The sequence below is a fragment of the Sphaerodactylus townsendi genome, linkage group LG01, assembly GCF_021028975.2.
Source record: "Sphaerodactylus townsendi isolate TG3544 linkage group LG01, MPM_Stown_v2.3, whole genome shotgun sequence".
Classification (NCBI taxonomy): domain Eukaryota; kingdom Metazoa; phylum Chordata; class Lepidosauria; order Squamata; family Sphaerodactylidae; genus Sphaerodactylus; species Sphaerodactylus townsendi.
Genome location: NC_059425.1, coordinates 121,691,070 through 121,709,552, shown reverse-complemented (window position 1 = coordinate 121,709,552; position 18,483 = coordinate 121,691,070). Strand labels below are relative to the sequence as shown.

The window sequence follows — 18,483 nt, the reverse complement described above, 5'->3', positions numbered from 1 at the left end:
TAACATTCACCCTGTTTTTCATTCTAGCTTACTCAAGCGGGCTCCAGATTCCGATGCCTGGCACGACCCAACGGAGGCACCCCCACCAGTGATTATTGACGGCCACAAGCATTATGAGATCGATGCCATTCTGGACTCCCGCTATTCTCACAAGCGCTTGCAATACTTAGTTTCATGGGTGGGATACCCTTCAGGCCATAATCAATATGTGGAAAATATTGATGCCCCCTCCCTGATCTCTGCTTTTCATAAATCTTTTCCCGCTAAACCAGGTGGGGGGGAAGCTTTCTTTGAGGAGGCAGAGTGTAAGGTTGTGGGTTGATATGTGTTTCTGTTCAGCCTGTCTGGCCTTGGAACATTCCTCGGTCTGGGCTCTTTGCCCAGGATGGCAGTGTTAGTTAACTTTGCTGTCTGCGGTTATCATATATGTTTGAAGCTTGCCTTTTTTCTGTCGTGGGAATTCTAGTTGGGAGTTCGGGGAGGAGCCGTTTTGCCCGTAAAAGAGGCAACCTGTTTTGGGAAAGCTCAGAATCTGCATTCCGTGTATTGTGTTTCCTGAAGTTTATGAAATAAAGAACTCTTCAAAGTTACTTGATTTCTGGTCCTTCGAGGTTCCTTACACAGACCACCCCAGTGATTTCAGCCATGAAAGCCTTCGACAATACAAAGAACTACATTTTTTGGCCAAATTTGATCTTAAGTAACACAATCGTTACTACTCCAGTTAGTATTTCAGTCATCCCCCAACTGTGTCTTTTATTCTGTCTGGAGGTGATGATGCTGGTGGGGGAGATGGAGCCTTATTGGTGCCACAGATATTGAAAGCTGACTGTGGATCAGATGGAGCTCCTGATCCAAATGAGCTGCTCATCAGTGTGGAAAGTCTCCCTGACATGGAGTGGAGGGACCTCGGCTAGATGTGCAGAAAGGGCCAGAAGCTCCTGCAGTGTGGGGGTGCTATCAGTGTACAGGGGCCAAAACTTCTCAGCAGAGACACAGTAAAAGCTCAGATCAAAGGTGAGCAGACAGGTCTAGGATTTGTGGCACATTGGGAAGGACCTCTATGAGTCTTCTCAGCTGTGCAGAAAATTGGGAGGGGGGTTGACAAGAACTACCAGTGTGTTAGGAAAGGATTCCAGCCACCCTAATATTGAGAGGCTGTCATTCAGCAACTGCCCATACTGGATAAAATGCCACCCTAACAGTTAACACCCTTCAAATGGGTACTCTGCCAGTTTTCAACTGCCTACTTTTCATCCTAGGGCCCAGTGCCCTTAGAGCTAAGAGAACCCACAGACAGTGAGGTAGGCTCACAGAGATTGCTCGGGGGGGGGGAGCCATTCTCGGGGAGGGAGCCATTCTCAGAAACAATTGTCCAAGGCATTGAATATTTTCTCTTCTCTATTCGTGGGAATTCCTAGCTCTGAAGTCAATGAAGCCCCCTCCTCTTTTCAAGGGAACCAAAAATAATGTGTAAAAGCGGGATGCTGAACTCTGGAGAAAGACTTTGAAAATTCCTCTGTCTGCCTCCATGCCCATTTCCGTTTGTCATCTGGCAGCATGTCTCCAGGAGACATTTGAGATAGTGCTGCACTAAGCTCTTTGGGGCACCTCCCATTCCAACCCTCTCCCTTTGGCTAGGCAGCACCCATTAGGGTGAACGGATGCCAAAATGAGGAGGCATTACTAAGAAGGGTCACCTTTCACAAAGAGTCTATCGCCCACTGTCTGAATTCAGTGTAGCAACATGCATTGGAGGAGGAGGGGGTTGACAGGTGCTCTTTTCTGAAACAAAGGGGATACAACTTGGGTCAGTGGGCATCCACTATCCTTCCACATCATACCTCCCCTGGAGTGGTAGGGGCCCAGGGGCATAAAAGGCATCCGGGGCAGCTGAACCAGATGTGTTATTTATTTATTTTATTTATTTGTTCCACTTATATACCGCCCTCCCCCGAGGGGCTCAGGGCGGTTTACAACATTAATACAAACAAGTGGAAGGATAAAATACAATATTAAATATTAAATATTAAAATGCAGTGCTTAAGTTCTTAACCATTTAAAATACAGATGGCGTATGACCATTTAAACTCCTCTGAGAGGGGGAACAGTGGGTCCAAGCTGTTAACGGGCATAATCAGCAGCCGGCCTCCCCAAAGGCCCGGCGGAATAGCTCAGTCTTACAGGCCCTGCGGAATTCATTTAGGTCCCGCAGGGCCCGGACAACTGGAGGGAGAGCATTCCACCAGGCAGGGGCCAGGGCCGTGAAAGCCCTGGCCCTGGTAGAGGCCAACCGCATCATGGAGGGGGCGGGAATCTCCAGCAAGTTGGCCTCTACCGAACGCAGAGACCGACGTGGGACATATGGGGCCAGACGGTCCCTTAGGTACGAAGGTCCCAGACCGCGTAAGGCCTTAAAGGTTAACACCAATACCTTGAAGATGATTCGGAACTCAACTGGGAGCCAGTGCAGGCGGCGCAACACGGGCATGATATGGTCTCTGATGGCACCTCCCATGAGCAGACGAGCCACCGCATGCTGGACCAGTTTCAATTTCCGAATCAACCTCAAGGGCAGGCCTGCGTAGAGCGAGTTGCAATAGTCTAGTCTGGAGGTGACCGTCGCACGGATCACCGTGGCCAGATCCACCTGGGAGAGGAAGGGGGCCAGCCGCTGGGCCTGCCGAAGATGGAAAAAGGCAACCCGGGTTACTTGGGCCACCTGGGTCTCCATCGAAAGAGACGAATCCAGGTGGACCCCCAGGCTGCGAACTGAGGGGGTCGGTGCCAATGAGACCCCCTCCCACACCGGCGGCGTGAAATCCCCCGTTAGTGAATCTACTGATGCTCAATAAGTACCCTTTGCTGCCACCTCTTCTAACTCTGCAGTTTCCCTGTCCTGATCCAGGGCCCACCTGCAACGGCTCCTAGAAAGGGTAGAGAGGCAAGCAGTGGTCCATGGCCAGGTTGTGAACCATAGCACATAATGCAAAGAGTTTGGCAACCGCCAGGAACTGAGTTGCCTGGCACCCATCCATGTGGTGGAGGCAACAGAATCACATCTTCAGCTGCCCAAATAACTGCTCAATGACCATGCATGTCTAGTAGTGAGAACTCTGCCTCCTGACAGCAGGTGGCCATCATGGAAACCGGGGGACAGGGTGGGACCAGGGGCTCACCCCTGATCCCCCAGTGTGTGGTCTCATGGTAATGATATCAACTGGTGGCAGTGATGGTTACCACCAGCCAAACTGGACCAAGGCAGAGAAGCTGCTGCTGTATGGGTTGGTGGTGGATCAAGCAAGAATAGCCCCCACGACCAACAGGAGGGGTTCTGCACCTGCACAGCTCTGTGGCAGCACAGCAGATCTCAACCCTGGGCCAAACCACTCTGACAGCTGTCCACTCTAAAGCACTGAAAATACTTCTTTGGATGTGCTCAGAAATGGGTGCACGTCCTCATGGCTGAGTTTGTTCCTCAGGCAGTGGATAAAGGTTGCCCAGAGCGGAGATCATCATGAGAGTGGTGATACCACCTGTAATAGCAGGCACATATGAATTCGAGATATTGAGTAGGAAGTTACAGGGGTTCTGCAACTACCTGGCCCATGGGTGGCAGAGGCAGGGGCTAGCAAAGGTGAGAAGACACTAGGGCAGCTGGTGCCATTACAGGAGGAATTATCTCTTGGCCTGATGGTCCATTCCCTGTTTCCCAAGCCATTCTCTCTGACATTTACAGAGGATGCCATAAACCACCTTCATGACCTAACCCCAGCAAAGTGAACTGAGACAGCCAGGTCAGTCATGCTGCAGTCAATGGGCAACTTGGAGTCACTGCAGCCTACTGCTGAGGTCTACTCTAACCCATGCAATAGGTAGATTTGACATTGTCAGATGACAGCAAAGTTGGGTGGTGGAGACTGAGAAAACGGGAGAGAAGGGAAGCTCCAACCCCCCTGAGCTAGGTGTCATGACTGCTGATTTCCCAGGTGATACTAGGGATGCTGGCCCCTTGCCAAGTCCCCGGGCATGGGGCTCATGCCTGTCTCAGCCTACCACCACCCCTATAATCCATGGGGGCAGCGATCAAATGTGAGTAGCTAGATAACCATTGAGAGTGGTGGAATGCCTTCTCCAGGGGTCAGCAGTGGATGGAAGAGCTATCAGCCTCTGGTGCAGCTGGGCACCATGCCATCACCAGGAATGTGGGGAAAAGATAGGTACGTAGGCTGCTGAAGTACCTGACTGAGACACTGCATGGCCCCATCCAACAGCCCACCATGAGGAGTGGTGAGGGGGCATCCTTGGCACAGTGGGTGATCTGCTGAATGGCACCGATGCTGGGAGGGCCATTGTTAATGCACACACTGGGCATGACATCCTCCTCTTCCCCTTCTGAGCTTTGCATGCCCTTTGGGAGTTATTGTGAACCTCTTCATGTGGGATTCAGGCTAGAGAAGCCAGATCCAAGAAGTGGGCTGCAGAAAACAGACAGAGAAGAGGGCGAAGAAAGAAGGAACATCGGTGGGGGAAGCAACGGCACTCAACCATCCACAGCTTGTCAAATTTGATGACATTTTGCTAGGTGATTATAATTAAAGCACGTCAGCTGTAATGCCTTTCTGAAAGATAACATTCCCCAGATGCTGATCAAGAACTCAGGAAGCAAGACTAATTTTGTAAGGTAAGTAAGCAAAGATCAAGGCTATGCTGTGCAATCATTAACCTAGTAAGCTTGCTAGAGACATCGCTATCCTGAACCATGTTATAATCAGTACTTTCTGGTCTATTAACTGCAAATGAAAGTGCTTTAAGATATAATGAAAAGATCAGTACTTTTCCCCCTTGCTTGGTTGCTTTGAAAATAAATGTAGGCTTCCTGTATAATATTTAAAGTCCGGGATTGTTTCACTTTTATACCAGGATGAGGCTGGTGCTCCTGGGATTCGATTGTTTAGTGTTGAAAACAACTTTCAATAAAACAGCAGCTTTTTATTGCAAACACGAAAATCTCTCAGTCTGCTCTTTTAATTGGACAATATTTGAGGAAGAACTCCCCAAGGTTTTTCTTAGTTATCCTTGCAGGTGCCAGTGGCCTAAAGTCACAGTACCTGGCCACTCCAATTCTGTTAGTGTTCTCAGCATAAATAAGTTTGAGCACAGTGTGAGAAAAACAGAGCACTTCTACAAAATCTGTATATGCTGAAACGGGGTGGGGGGGGGGGAACTCCTTACTTTTCCATTATGTGCACAACCTTTGAAAACCTTGCTGGCTATGCTACTGTTTTCCTAAAAGAACAAGAAAGTATGTTTCGTTTTTTTCTTAACTTTCAAACTACAACTGCATCTTTTCCTCTCATTTTAAACAAAACCAAAAAAAGATTCACAAGCATCCATTTTTTTTTTTTTGGGGGGGGGGGGGGGACCAGCAAAGTACTACTGCTGAGACATGCTATTACCATTCATGTAATTTTGGGCTTTTTAAAAGACTTCATTGGGATTAAAGGAAGAAAAGGAGTAATAAAATAAGCCATTTGAAATTAAAGGCTGCACAGCTTTTCCTTCAGCACTACTTCAGGGAACGTCTGCTGCATTTTCAAAAGACAGTTAATGTCACCAACTATTGTTTCAGAGTAATAATCCAAAAGAGACTTGATGGCAAGATTCAGAACTCAAATCCGGAAACCTTTCCCGGAAGTACACGGATAGTTAGGTCTAGTTCACATCTTTGCAGCTGGATCCAGTTCACTCAGAAAAAAACCCTCCAGTTTTAATTGGCTCTACTGCAGTTTTAAACTGAGCCAGGCTCAAATGCTTGGAGTCAATAAACCAGATCTGAACTCTGCTCTTTTAGAGTCACAACAGTCTTGTACTACTTCAACCAGGATCGTTCAAAATAGGGCCACACTTTCAGCCTACAGTCTACTGTGCCTGTTGTGACCTCTTTGGGTCAGTGAACCTTGCACGCAGCCCATTCAGCAACAGGTACACATTCCCAAGCCAAACTGAACCTCATTGTACACAAATACACACCACATGCACAACAACAAGATATAGCAATGCTAGTCTACAACTGAACCAAGTCAACAGCCTAGAACTTGTGCCATGCAATTCTACGTCCCACTCCTTTCAGCAGGGCTTACTTACTTCATACTAAAGCCAATTTTCTATGCAAACTGACCTGAAGTTAAACCTCTCAGGACACAGAATACTTTACTTCCGAGTATAAATATGTAACATTGGACTGAAAGTGCCTTACGTTTATTACGGAAGAAATGCCCCTTATTTCAGAATGTTTTTCTCTTGTATCCCATATTTCTGCCAATTCAGCAGTTCTCAGAAACTCTCCTTGAGACCTTACAGCTTCCCTTTTCATTTCAGAAAGTTTGATGCGGACCTCGGCAGCCCCATTAAACATCTCAGTGCATGGTTGGCCAAGGGTATAAAAAGCAAGCTCAGCAGATGTCCCTTTTTTCCTGAAGAAGCCTTCATGGAAGGTAACCTATGGCCCTTACTTCAAGTAACCCCCTCCCACTTTTGCTACAGCCAGCAGCACAGGTGCAGAGGCGTAGTTAGGGAAAATGGAGGCCAGTGCAAAATCTGAGTTTTGCCCCCCCCCCCCCCCCCCCCCATGTTCATTTGTTTGCTGTATTTTTCAAGTTTTTTCCGGTTTTTGGCCTGTGGGTGGTGCAGTTCTTAGGATAGCAGCACCAAAATTTCAGGATATCTTTAGGAGACTCTCCTGATGATACCACCCATGTTTGGTAAAGTTTGGTTCAGGGGTCCAAAGTTATGGACTCCCAAAGTGGGTGCCCCCATCCCCCATTGTTTCCAATGGGAGCTAATAGAAGATGGGGGCTACACCTTTGAGGATCCATAACTTTGGACCCCCTGAACCAAACCTCACCAAACCTGCGTGGTATCATCAGGAGAGTCTCCTAAAGGTACTCTGAAAGTTTGGCGCGACTAGCCTAAAAACTTCGCCCCCACAGGCCAAAAACTGAAAAAACACTAAAAATACAAAAACTACAAGCCTGATTTTTTACGTCCCCCCACAGGCACACACCTGGTGCAATGCGCACTCCCTGGCCCCCCTGTAGCTTCACCTCTGCACAGGCGACATAGGCTACCGCACAGCTTCGAAAGGCTGTCAGCACAAGCTTAATCGAAACGCATGAACTGTCGTCTCAGGGTCCAAGAGTCAAGCACACGCTTGCAGAGGCACTCTTGGACAGCCTGGTTGCCGATGCCAGCTGAACCTGAAGGCACGGAAGGCCAACTCCAAACCCCCACAAGCTGTCCATAGGAGGCAAGAAGAGCCGTCAATCCCCACGCGGCGCCACCTCCTCACCTTCTTGCGGCTGGTGCGCGGCAGCGCCGCCTGGAGGCAACAGGTGGGGCCTACGGCGCTCCCCCGGCGGCTGCTTCGCACGTAGGTAACTCGCCTCCTCCTGCTGGCCGCAGCAGCCTCCGCCTTGTTGGCCTTCTCGACTCGGCTGCGGCCGGCAGCGGGCTTGTCCGCTCCGGTGTCCGCTCCGTCGAGCTCGGCGTCGGCGGAGTCCCAGGAGCGCCTGAGTAGCAGCTGCAGGCACAGGAGGAGCGTGGCCGAGAGCAGGCAGAGGCGGAAAGCGCAGCCCTTGCCCGGTCGCCTCTCCTTGGCCGCGCAGCAGGGGGCAGCGAGGCTCATCCTGACAGCAGCCACCTTGGGAACCCCAAACCCCCGGGCAGGCGGTGGGCGGCTCTCCGTGCTGCTGTTGCTGCCGCCGCGTCCGGACACGTGTCTCGCCGAAGGGCACACGCCGGGACAGGCGCTGAGGGAGGCCCCGCGGAGTCCAGCTGCAGTTCGCTGGCAAACTTTGAGGCTGGCGGGAGGGGAGGCGAGGGGAGGCCCGGCCCCCTCCGGCTGCAGCCGCCAAGGAGGGAAACCTCCGACGACCCGCCGCCTCTCGGCCACTCCCGGCAAGGGACGCGGGAGGGATTTTTGCCCGGCTCCTGAACCGTTTCTCGTGGATCATGCTTCGGAGTGGGAAGGGTGGAGCGCTGCCTTGGAGGGACAGAGTCTGGGCGGGCAGGTGGCCTAAACTGCAAGCCCCCTCACCAGGATACTACATATAATAGTTAATCAATCTGTAGAGTTTCAGAGACGGAAAATGGAGGGGGGGGGGAGAGAGAGAGAGAGAAACCAATCGTCTGAGGAAATGAACTGTGGCTCATCAGGGCTTATGACACAAATACGTTTCTTAATCCTTGGACTGTTGTGCGTGGGGTGAATTTGTTTTCAAAGCAAGGCCCGCCTCATGAACCCTATAATATGTTTGCAACAATCTCTCTATATATAAATCTAACAGGTAAACAGGTAATAGGAGTGGAAGTGAAACACATACACACTTTGCCATGTGAGACGTCAGGTAGGGTCCCCCCCCACACACACACACACGCAGGTAACTTTCACTCTCTGTGCCTCACCCACTGCTACCACACAATACACATCCAGCTCATCCTCACACACCTCACTCTGCCCTCCCTCACATCCAACCACCACTTACCCACTTCCTTACCCATATTCGCCACAGCTCTCTTTTACTAAAAGCCAGCTGGAGTTTGCCTTTTTCTTCTAAGAAAATCTGCGGGGTGGGGGCGAACCAACACTACTGGCTCCGCTTCTTTTGCATGTGGCCCTTTAAAAACCCACGGAGCTGGCCTCGATCTGAGCGCTTCACCACCCTGCCTCTGCTGCCTGACTGGGATAGCCTGCTTGCCCCAGTTCTGCCTTACCCAAGCCAGGGCTGTGTGTGTCAACCAGCCTCATGGACAGCGGGATTCGCACTCTGGACAGTTCTGTTGTGGAATGGAAAGGGTTACCTTATACCAGGGGTCCCCAAACTTTTTAAACAGGGGGCCAGTTCACTGTCCCTCAGACTGTTGGAGGGCCGGACTAAAAAAACCTATGAACAAATTCCTATGCACAAATGATTGTAAAATGTTCGATTTCACCTTTCAGCCTTTCTGTCATGGTCTATTTTTAGAACAGTGACCAAAGTATGTCAAGTACAGGGTGGGCTCCAAATATTGTTGGGGAGGCTGTGGAATACCTTCCCCTGTAAAAAAAAAAGCAGAACTTTCCCACTGAAGCATTCCATCTAACCCAGGATCAGGTATCTTCCTGGGTTCTTTCCTCCCTAGCAGCCAGCGAGCGATTCGCCAGCCTGCTGATGCCAATGGGAGTGAGGCGGAACAGAAAACCTGAGAGCAACACATGGAGTAGCCGAGAGGGAAGGGCGGAGCAGGTGTTGCCACATGTAAGGTTTCCAACTCTGGGTCAGAAAATGCATGGAGATTTGGGGGTGCCATCATGTAACTGCAATCAATGGCCGTTGGGGCCAGTTCCTCCTCTCCCTCGAGCCCCCACTGCACATGAATGGAGCCATCGCTGCCATGCCTGGTGGGCCGGATAAATGCCTTCAGGGGGCCACATTTGGCCCCCGGGCCGTAGTTTGGGGACCCCTGCCTTATACTAAAAAAACAAGACACCACCATATAACAATGTGCATTGAAAAGGGAAAGATGGATTCCATTTGACCACCCCAAAAGGCTATGCTGGGGATCACTGGACCTGCATGGACATCTGTGTGGGTTGCGGACTGTGATGAGAAGGACAATTGCCACAGCAATGCGTGGCCGGGCCTGCCAGTTTAGAGTATATATCTGAGTTGAGACAGCTACCCGTGGGGAACAAGACACTGTTTATGGGCCAGGATGAGAAGAAGCAGGGGTACTTGTTTCCATTTTGGACTTGGCCCAGAGGAATGATTTCCAGAGGCACAAATGGTTGTGCCTCTACAAGTCATAGAGCTACAGTGGGTGTATAGTGCAGTGGAGGGAGACCTGGGTTCAAATCCTTATTCCCATGAAGTTTACTGGTTGCCCTGGAGCCAGTCACTCTCTCAGCCTAACATACTTCTCAAAGGGGGTTGTGAAGACAAAATAAAAACAATCCTCTGTAAAGTAAGCAGCTTTCTAGCATCGTAAAATATTGTAGCATCATCACAATGAGGAATAGAAGTTAGATGTAAGAGGATAGAACTCACAAAAAGAGTTCAGTCACAATAATGTTCACTTGATTGCAAAAACATTTTTTACCCAGCTACTAAAGCTACTCAGGACAGATACCAAGTGAATGGCTGTGGGAAGGGAATTCTAAAGTCAAGATACTGATGCAAAGAAGCTCTTCTCTGGTGATCATCTGCCTCACTTCTGAAGGTGGAGGCACAAACAGCAGGGGCTGCTCAGAAGACTTCATCCAGATGTGATCACTGTGACCAATTCTGGCTGTCCAGGAAAGAAACCAGCTATCTTACCAGCTGAAGCTGAGCAAAGGACTGCCAACCACAGAGGACATGTAACCCTCTGTCTAGCTCTCTCTAAATCTACTGCCCATTATTAGATTTATTTAATAGTAATATATTAACTTTTAGCAAAGTTATAACTGTTGCACAGAATTGCTAGGGTTATTTCCCCATGATTTATGGGTCTCTTGCTGCTGCAATTGCAAAGACATTCACAGAGGAAAGTATCCTCACACCAGGTTTCTTTGCATTTCCCCCTACCCTGTCCCTCACAGTGGCCATTCTGCCCATCACCTGAGCACTTTTTAGTATTTTTTAAACTAGTAATTGACATAGGGTTACAAAACTACTGATTTTTTAAAGTGAAAATGCTTTTTGGTGGCACACAAGGGAACATGGTACTAATTTAGGTGGGATTGGGGAAGATGGAAAACTCCTGGTGTCCTTTTACCGCTGTGCTATAGAGAGTGTCTTAACCTACTGCATCTGTGTATGGTTCTCCAGTTGCACAGTGGCAGATAGGAAGGCGCTCCAAAGAGTGATTCCTATTGCACAGAGGATTATCGGCTGCCCTCTCTCCTCCTTGGAAGAACTCTATAATTCCCGAAGCCTTAAAAAAGCCCAAAATATTCTGAGGGACCCGTCTCATCCAGCACACTCTCTTTTTGAACTGTTACCATCTGGTAGACGATACAGGACTATCAAATCTAGGACAAAGAGGTTTAGAGACAGCTTCTACTCCAGAGCTGTGGCTATGCTAAACTCTGCGGCTTCCTGTTGATGTGTTTGGGGCTGTGTAGGGATGGGTGGAGGAAGGGGGAAGTGAGGATGATGTATGAGTCTGAAATTGTATGAGTATGATGTATGAGTCTGAAATTGTGTGCATCGAGGAATGCTGCTGTAAATTTCGTTGTGCATGCACAATGACAGTAAATGCTTAAGCTTATGCTAAGCATGTTGAATCCAGACTTTCCTGTCACTAAGGCAGCTGCATGGCTTTGTTGTGATCGCTGCAAAATGATTGTAATAAAGCTGGTTTAGAAGAGATTGTAGTGAAGCTGGGGGGAAAGCCAAAGGTTACAAAACCACCATGGTGCTATATGGAAATGGGACTTGGAAACCTACTTCTCTTTAGCACCCAGGAAAGATCTAACACCTAGTGTGGAAGGAACCTGGGTATCCAGCATCCCAAATCATGAGACTCATGGGCTGATGTCACCCTGCTGATGTCACACTGAATTGTCAAACTAATGATGGTACTTTCTCATGCCAGTTGGGACTGTTCCGTAAGGAAGCTGTAAATGTGGGCAGGCACAACCAAGTTAATCATTTCCAAAGGCTTTCTTCTTTCCTTTAATTTATCAAATAACTTGCAGTGTTTATTAATCCTTTACAAGGCTTAGCTTAGATAGAATGGGCCAGGGAGTTTCATCACTGAATGGGACTTCAATCTGCACTCCTAGTTTGATACTAACCACGTGGACAAGATGGATCTCTTTTTATGTCATATGGCTGACACTCTGGCATTCTCTCCCTAGCAATGTGGGGAAAGATCCAACCCTCTAAGCCAGTAGTGACGAACCTATGGCACTCCAGATGTTCAGGGACTACAATTCTCATCAGCCTGCTGGCAGGGGGTGATGGGAATTGTAGTCCATTAACATCTAGAGTGCCATAGGTTTGCCACCACAGCTCTAAGCAGTGAGCCCCTGAGGGGTCTGTCCATTTTTGTCTGTCCAGACAAAGGGGTCTGTCCATTTTTCACTTTCTCTCCTGCCCTGTTTTTCTTCCTCTCCACCTTTTCTATTGACTTTTCTTGGACTTTGGGGGACTTTTCATAACTATTGTGATCCTGGGATGGAGTGGGGGGTTGACCATGTTTGATGGAGTTTCTGATGTGCCTTCCCAGTACAGGGAAACCCTCTCCCTTCTCTCTACCTTTTTCTGTTAATATATATTGTCCATTATTTAGTTTCAGAATTATCTTACAGTTAAAAGTAACATTGTAGTGGGGGTGGCTAATAGAAAACAACACTTGACTCCCCAGAACAGCCACAATGTGTGGGTTCCTCTTGCACAGAAGTTTCAAAAGAGGCTCTCATACATGGGCTGGTTGACAGACCTGAGGTTTTAACCTTCCTTCCTGAGATCCAGAGAATGAATTCCAAAGTCTGACCCACCAGTTTGATTTCCAGTCAGGAAAATAGGCATGTCAGTCAAAATGCTAATTTTCAAGGCCAGTTATATTTTGAATGGTTTCCCCTATGACAGCTGTAACGCATGGCAATGTGGTGGTCAGCAAAGAATAAGCAAGTGATGCAGTACAGCAAAACTTAAGAATGGCTTTAAAGAAAATTAATACAAACCCCCACCTGTAGAAGCAAATTGAGGAAAAAAGGGAAGAATGTGGTGTTACGCCTTCCCTTTTTTTCTGGAACAGAGAATCTTGTTCAAAGGCCGTGGTTGTTATTATGGTTACAGAATCATCCATCTTTCAGGGTTATAATTACAGTTCAGCCAGTATAACAAAGCCTGGCAGCTCCCGTGAGGTGTTTGCTTCTGAAAGGAAGGAATGCCTGCCCTAATGCCCACGTATTCTCCTGGCAGACAGCATTTGCTGAACAGTTACAGTTGCTAGATAAATTCAGTCAGACAAAAGCTCTTTTGTCCTAAAGTAAGAAAGGACAAAGCCAATCTAAGAGAAAGAAAGGGTCACACAGAAGTCAGCAAAGAAATCATAATTACTTGTAGCATAAATTCTATGAAGACTCCACAATTACTTGATGTCTTCGTCCTACATGGGATGATAAAGGAAAATTATGTACCCGTCAGAATGCCTTTGAAATTAGTTCAATGAACTAGAACAAACAAAATGCATTCCCAAAAGTCTTGGGGAGGGGGGCACACAGAATTTTGGGTTCAGAAACTGAAGCTCGTACAATGAAGTCTTCTGTGTTGCCATGTATCTTTACAATTGCAAAAAGTGTTTAAGCAGAATAATAAAAAGGGAGAGAGTAAGCTGGAAAAGTCATGTGCAGCAATTAATGCCTATACTCTTTTCTACAAAAAGATGACAGTAAATTTGTATATTAATCCGCTGTTTCCTGGATCTTCTTTAAAGTACAATGCTCCATGGAGGTTGTGACAGAACAGGCCCGCTTTGCCTGGCAGGCCCTATTCCACCCCAAGCCTCTACCAGGGATTACCACCTTTCCCTGGAAAGGATTTGTTTTCTCTTTCTGGGTAAACCGCTGCCATCACCTGACCATTTGAGGAACTTCCCACTGGGGAGGGTCAGGGCTCCCCAGCCTCCTTTCCAACTCTGAGGCCTAGCCTCAGTTTCCCCTGGTTCCCTTCTACTGGGTTCCACAGGGCATATTGGATGCCCCAGAGGAACATTTGCTTGCCAACTGCTAGCCTTCCTCCTGGTGCCCTCCTATTCCAATAGCGCATCCACAATGGCAGAGACCTAGGTGGCACAGAGAACTGTTCCCCACATCTAAGGTTGAACAGTATTTATTAAAAATAGAATTATTACAAGTATGTTTTAGTTGCCTGGAAGACTGGGTCATTTCCCTGGGCAAGCACATGGTCCCCAAAATGGCTGCTTTCTCCAGAGTCCAGGCACGTCCTGTGCTTCCTTCAGTGGCCCAGCTAAAAGAGACCTCCCCTCACTGTTCCCAGGAGTTTTATCAGTTCCCCAGGCCCACCCCTCTCTCAGTGTCAGGCTGGGTTTACATATCTTTTACCCCTAGGTCAGGTAGCTCTTCCTGATGTCCCTCTAGCATTTTTAAGTCCTCAAAATCTATGATACCTGCTTGGAGAAGGGAAGAAGAGGGGGAGGAGCCATTTCTTCACAGAGGTCCTACCTAGTGCCTAGCACTAGAACCCCTGCGGAGGATTCTACTATAAAGGAGGTCCAGGAAATGGCAGATAGATATACAAATTTACTGTCATCTTTTTGTGGAAAAGAGTATAGTAATATAACATTTCATAAATTTCAACAAATGTCTGCAAACAAAACTCTAAAAGGATTACATTGCAGCAATAGTTATTATTTACTTACCAGCAAAATAGTGGTGGCTCAACTTTCTCTTGTAGTTCCTGTGGGTCAGCAAGGGAGGAAATAGGTGCTTTCCCAACACTATTTTCAAGGTGTAGCCTCGGCTAAAGTTGCCATATCCTGTTAGGTGATGCAGAGCAGCAGGATACTAAACACAGATTCATGTTGTGGGGGTTCTTAGCACATTATATGACATTGCACTTGCCACCATGGTTAGCAGGAAGTCACATATGTGGTTAGCAGGAAGTAATATCGGCTTCTCACATCTGGCCACATTTGTTTCCAAACTGGGGGAAACAACTATTGGGCTTCGATCACATATGTACCTATCTAACATGCAACTCAGCCCTAAGTGATAGATTCTGATTAGTTCATAATTGCCACAGGTAGAAAGAAAAACAACAGGTCGTCTGACATGGGAATTCATGGAGGATAGGTCACTGCCCAGAGCCCCCCGGGGATGGGGCAGTATAGAAAATCAATCAATCAATAAATAAATATCTACTTGCCATGGTGAGGGAACATTCATATTTAGACACAGTAAATATCTGACTACCAGTGCCAGGAGATAACCTCTGCCTCAGGGCTCTGCTGTTGGCCACTGTGTGAAACAGTACGCTGGACTAACTGGACAACTGGTTTGATCCAGCAGGGCTCTTCTTATGTGCCTGAAAAACCTGCTTGTGTGACTTTTCTTTAAAGAGCTGCGACACAAAAGAATATGAATTAGTGCACTCACAGCTTGTAGACAAAAGCCACAGCAACACAATTTTAACAGTTGAAAGTGAAAGACTATGAAGTCTTTTTAAATGTGAGAAATCACAATAAAATTTGGTATGTATAAAGCACTTCGTAGAGTTCAAACGCATCATATCTACCAGCTGTATCGCAGCAGTCAGTCAGACAGTGAGTGTGGTGTAGCAGAAAGTGTTGAATAGGAATAAGGAGACCCAGGTTCAAATCCCTTCAGCCAGTACATACAAACACTGTCCAAGAGAATCCAAAGAATCTGCATGTTTCATTCTGTGGACAGCTACCACTAGTACCACATAAGTCTCCCTTGAGGAAAATATAAACACACTGTCCTAACACTTTTGGAAGTGAGCCCAGGAGCTCTCCAGGACAAATTGAATCCAGGCAACACTTTACTCATTCCGTTTTTGTAGCATAGTGACTATGGTACATAGTTACGTCTGAGGAGCATTGATCATTGTTTGACCTTTCACTTTGCACTGTATAATTAAATTGTACTTTCTATGCCTCAGTGCTTTGTTTCTAGCAGCCAGGAGTACAGTAATTTTCCTTTTCCTTTACTTGTACATTGTACTTCATCTGGAGGGGTTTAGCTGCTACTGGGGTTGCCAACCTCCAGGTAGTGGCTGGAGATTTCCTGGGATTATAGTCAGTCTCCAGAAATTAGTTCACCTGAAGAAAATAGCTGCTTGGGAAGGTGGACTCTATGGCATTATACACCATTAAAGTCCCTCCCCTCCCCAAACACCTGCCTCCTCATGCTCCATCCCACAATCTCCACGTGTTTCCTAACCCAGACTGAGCTGGCAACTCTACTTAATATCCGTGGCCCTTTTCTTAATATTGGATGTGTGTGTTTATTATTCTCTTTTTCTGTTACAGACTTTCAACTCAGTGGGTCTCAGGTTTAAAAAAGGGTAAAGATTACTGGCATAGAGCACTTGTTGTGTAGACTCCATCACAAATCACAATGGTTTTGAATAATACAGTGACAAAGTCTATGATTTTGTTTTACTACAGAATCCTAAACAAAGTTGCACGCTTCCACGTTCATTGAAGTCAGTGGGCTAACAAGGATGTGATTCTGCTTAGAACTCCACCATTACTGTGTTTTCTGGGGGTATGCCTCATTGAGCAGGATTCTGATTAGAATTGCTTATGATGGCACTGTAAGTGTACTGTTATAGTCATCAATACAGACATGGTGGGCAAAATTCTTCTTGCAAAGGAAGTCAACAAGACAGTTCAAACTAGTAACATAAATCTTGTTTTGCTTTCTACTTCTCTTGCACCTTATCTCGTTTGGTTAGTCTAAAATGGACATAACCACCAACATCTATACATTTTGCACATAATGCTGAATGTTGAAAAGAATGTGATCATGACTAGTTGTGGTCAATAATACTTGTGTGCATGAGAATGTAGGCATGTTGCTTAATTGAGTTTAGGAAGGAGTTGCATACAAGCACTGGAACTCAGGCACAAAGGCATCTGTACAAGTTATCTGCTTTCTCTTTGCTCATTACATTACAAGTAAGCGGCAGAATCTCTCATGAAGTATCAGAAATGTGCTTATGAGAATTTTGCCATCAACTGGCAGTACAAACAGCAGTTATCAGTCTGCCCAAAAACTAAAGCAGGAGATGAAAGGGAAAAATACTTTTATGTGCGCAGTGGGCTCATAGTGGGCTCTCCTCAGCAGTGGCATAGTGGTTAAGAGCAGGTGCACTCAAATTTAACCCACATACACCTAGGAGTTAAGTTCCCAGCGGAGAGGTTCCAGAGCATGTCTGAGAAAAGTCCCAGATGGGCGGGCATGTGGACTATGTAAGCTGTACATTAGCTCTTGGACTTTATGGCATAATAGGAACTGTCCTCTTGACAATCTTATTTTAAAAATGTTTTTTCTTTACACATTACCAAACAGAGCTTAAGGAGGCCTACACAAAACAGTACAATTAACATAAAGAGCCAAGATGCATGCTAAGAATGCCTCATACAAGAAGTTGCTGAATTGCAGTGGCTTTCAGCATATGGTGACTCTTCTGTATCCAGCAGTTCACTGTGCAGATCTGATTGTCCATGGCTAAGGTGGGAGGGATGCAGTTATGGCAAAGCACATTGTGGTTGGAGGGTGGCAGCAACATTTCCAGGGATGCTGGGGACGCAGCTATTGGTGTTGCTAAGTTAATGTTTGCCTCCGTTGCTTTTGAGCTCTTGGTTCTACTGATGGCTGAGCAAAGGATCTTGATTGCATGATATTGGCCTAAGCCCATGGTGGGAGAGAGAGAGAGAGAGAGAGAGAGAGAGAGAGAGAGAGAGAGCGTGGGTCTCTCAGATCCTGATCCAACACTTTAACCCCTACATCACAAAAGGAAGACAGGAATCCAAGTATATGATTTATAAAATGCGCTGCTCGTATAAACTTTTTTTCGCCTGAGACTGCACTGTATATTATTTGGCAAAAATGCAAAGCTGAGAATGGAAAAAGGAGCAGTACTTGTGCTTGCTTTCTTTGTATGGATGTAATAAAAGCCCCTGTGCTCTGCTCTCCAAGGGAGCTCTCCATCTGCCTAAAAAGCCCTGCCAGTTTTAGCCCCTTGAGGCTGAACTGCATCTGTCAAACTCATTCAAAGTGTTATCTCTGTTCACACATGGAATTTTAATGAAGTTAACTGAAATCTCTTCTCTGTCCCCAAGCAGCTTTGATCAACTTCCTGGACTGCACACTAAGAATATCAATATTCAGTAATCAGGACAGACTCATCAGGATTTGGAAATATCAAGCATAAGGCTGAGTTTTTAACAGGTGGCTGCTAACATGAGCTTGTTCTGAAACATCTCATGTTTAGCACAGTGATTCTTTGCAAGGGAAAAAAAACCCAGAATAAAGACAGGCTATTGTCTGACAGAGCTTCTCTCCCCCCCCCTCCCCCTCCTTTCCCCAGCCTGGAGAGATACAGAAGCCATACTTGGGACCAGACCCTCCGCTGCCAACACAGGAGACACATTCCCAGTGGCCCACCCCAATGACAGAGATCACAGTAGCCTCCCTTGCGCCAACATGGCCCCCCTACCTGGAACTACAACGTCAGATGCAGGTGGGGAATCCACCCTGGGGCCCAAGAAGATGGAGTCTCCACTGCCTCAACAAAAGCCAGGGTAAACCAGACCGACCAGCAAGCCAGGATTGAAATCAGGGTGGGGGCAGAGAATCCTGCACAAGGGCAAGTAATAATCACCAAAATAATAAACACCAAATCAGCCCAGGCTAGGGAAAAGCAGAGGCAGAGACTGAGGACTGGCAGGCTATCATATCCA

General features: G+C 47.1%; 1 protein-coding gene across 3 annotated transcripts in view; it reads right to left on the bottom strand.

Moving 5' to 3' along the window:
• Positions 1 to 18,483, bottom strand: part of METTL24 (methyltransferase like 24) — an 84,180-nt gene extending 65,697 nt beyond the window's left edge. The window contains exons 1-2 of one of the 3 annotated variants that reach the window (XM_048492844.1): positions 18,240 to 18,483; positions 14,413 to 14,557 (exon numbers count right to left, since the gene is read on the bottom strand). Coding sequence is in view for 2 of the 3 variants with exons in the window: in XM_048492824.1 (XP_048348781.1) it covers positions 7,352 to 7,687 (336 nt within the window). In the remaining variant the exon portion in view is untranslated. Of the gene's footprint in view, positions 1 to 7,351; positions 7,842 to 13,091; positions 13,136 to 14,412; positions 14,558 to 18,239 lie in introns of those variants that run through there. The other 2 variants (XM_048492835.1, XM_048492824.1) reach the window with 2 other exon arrangements.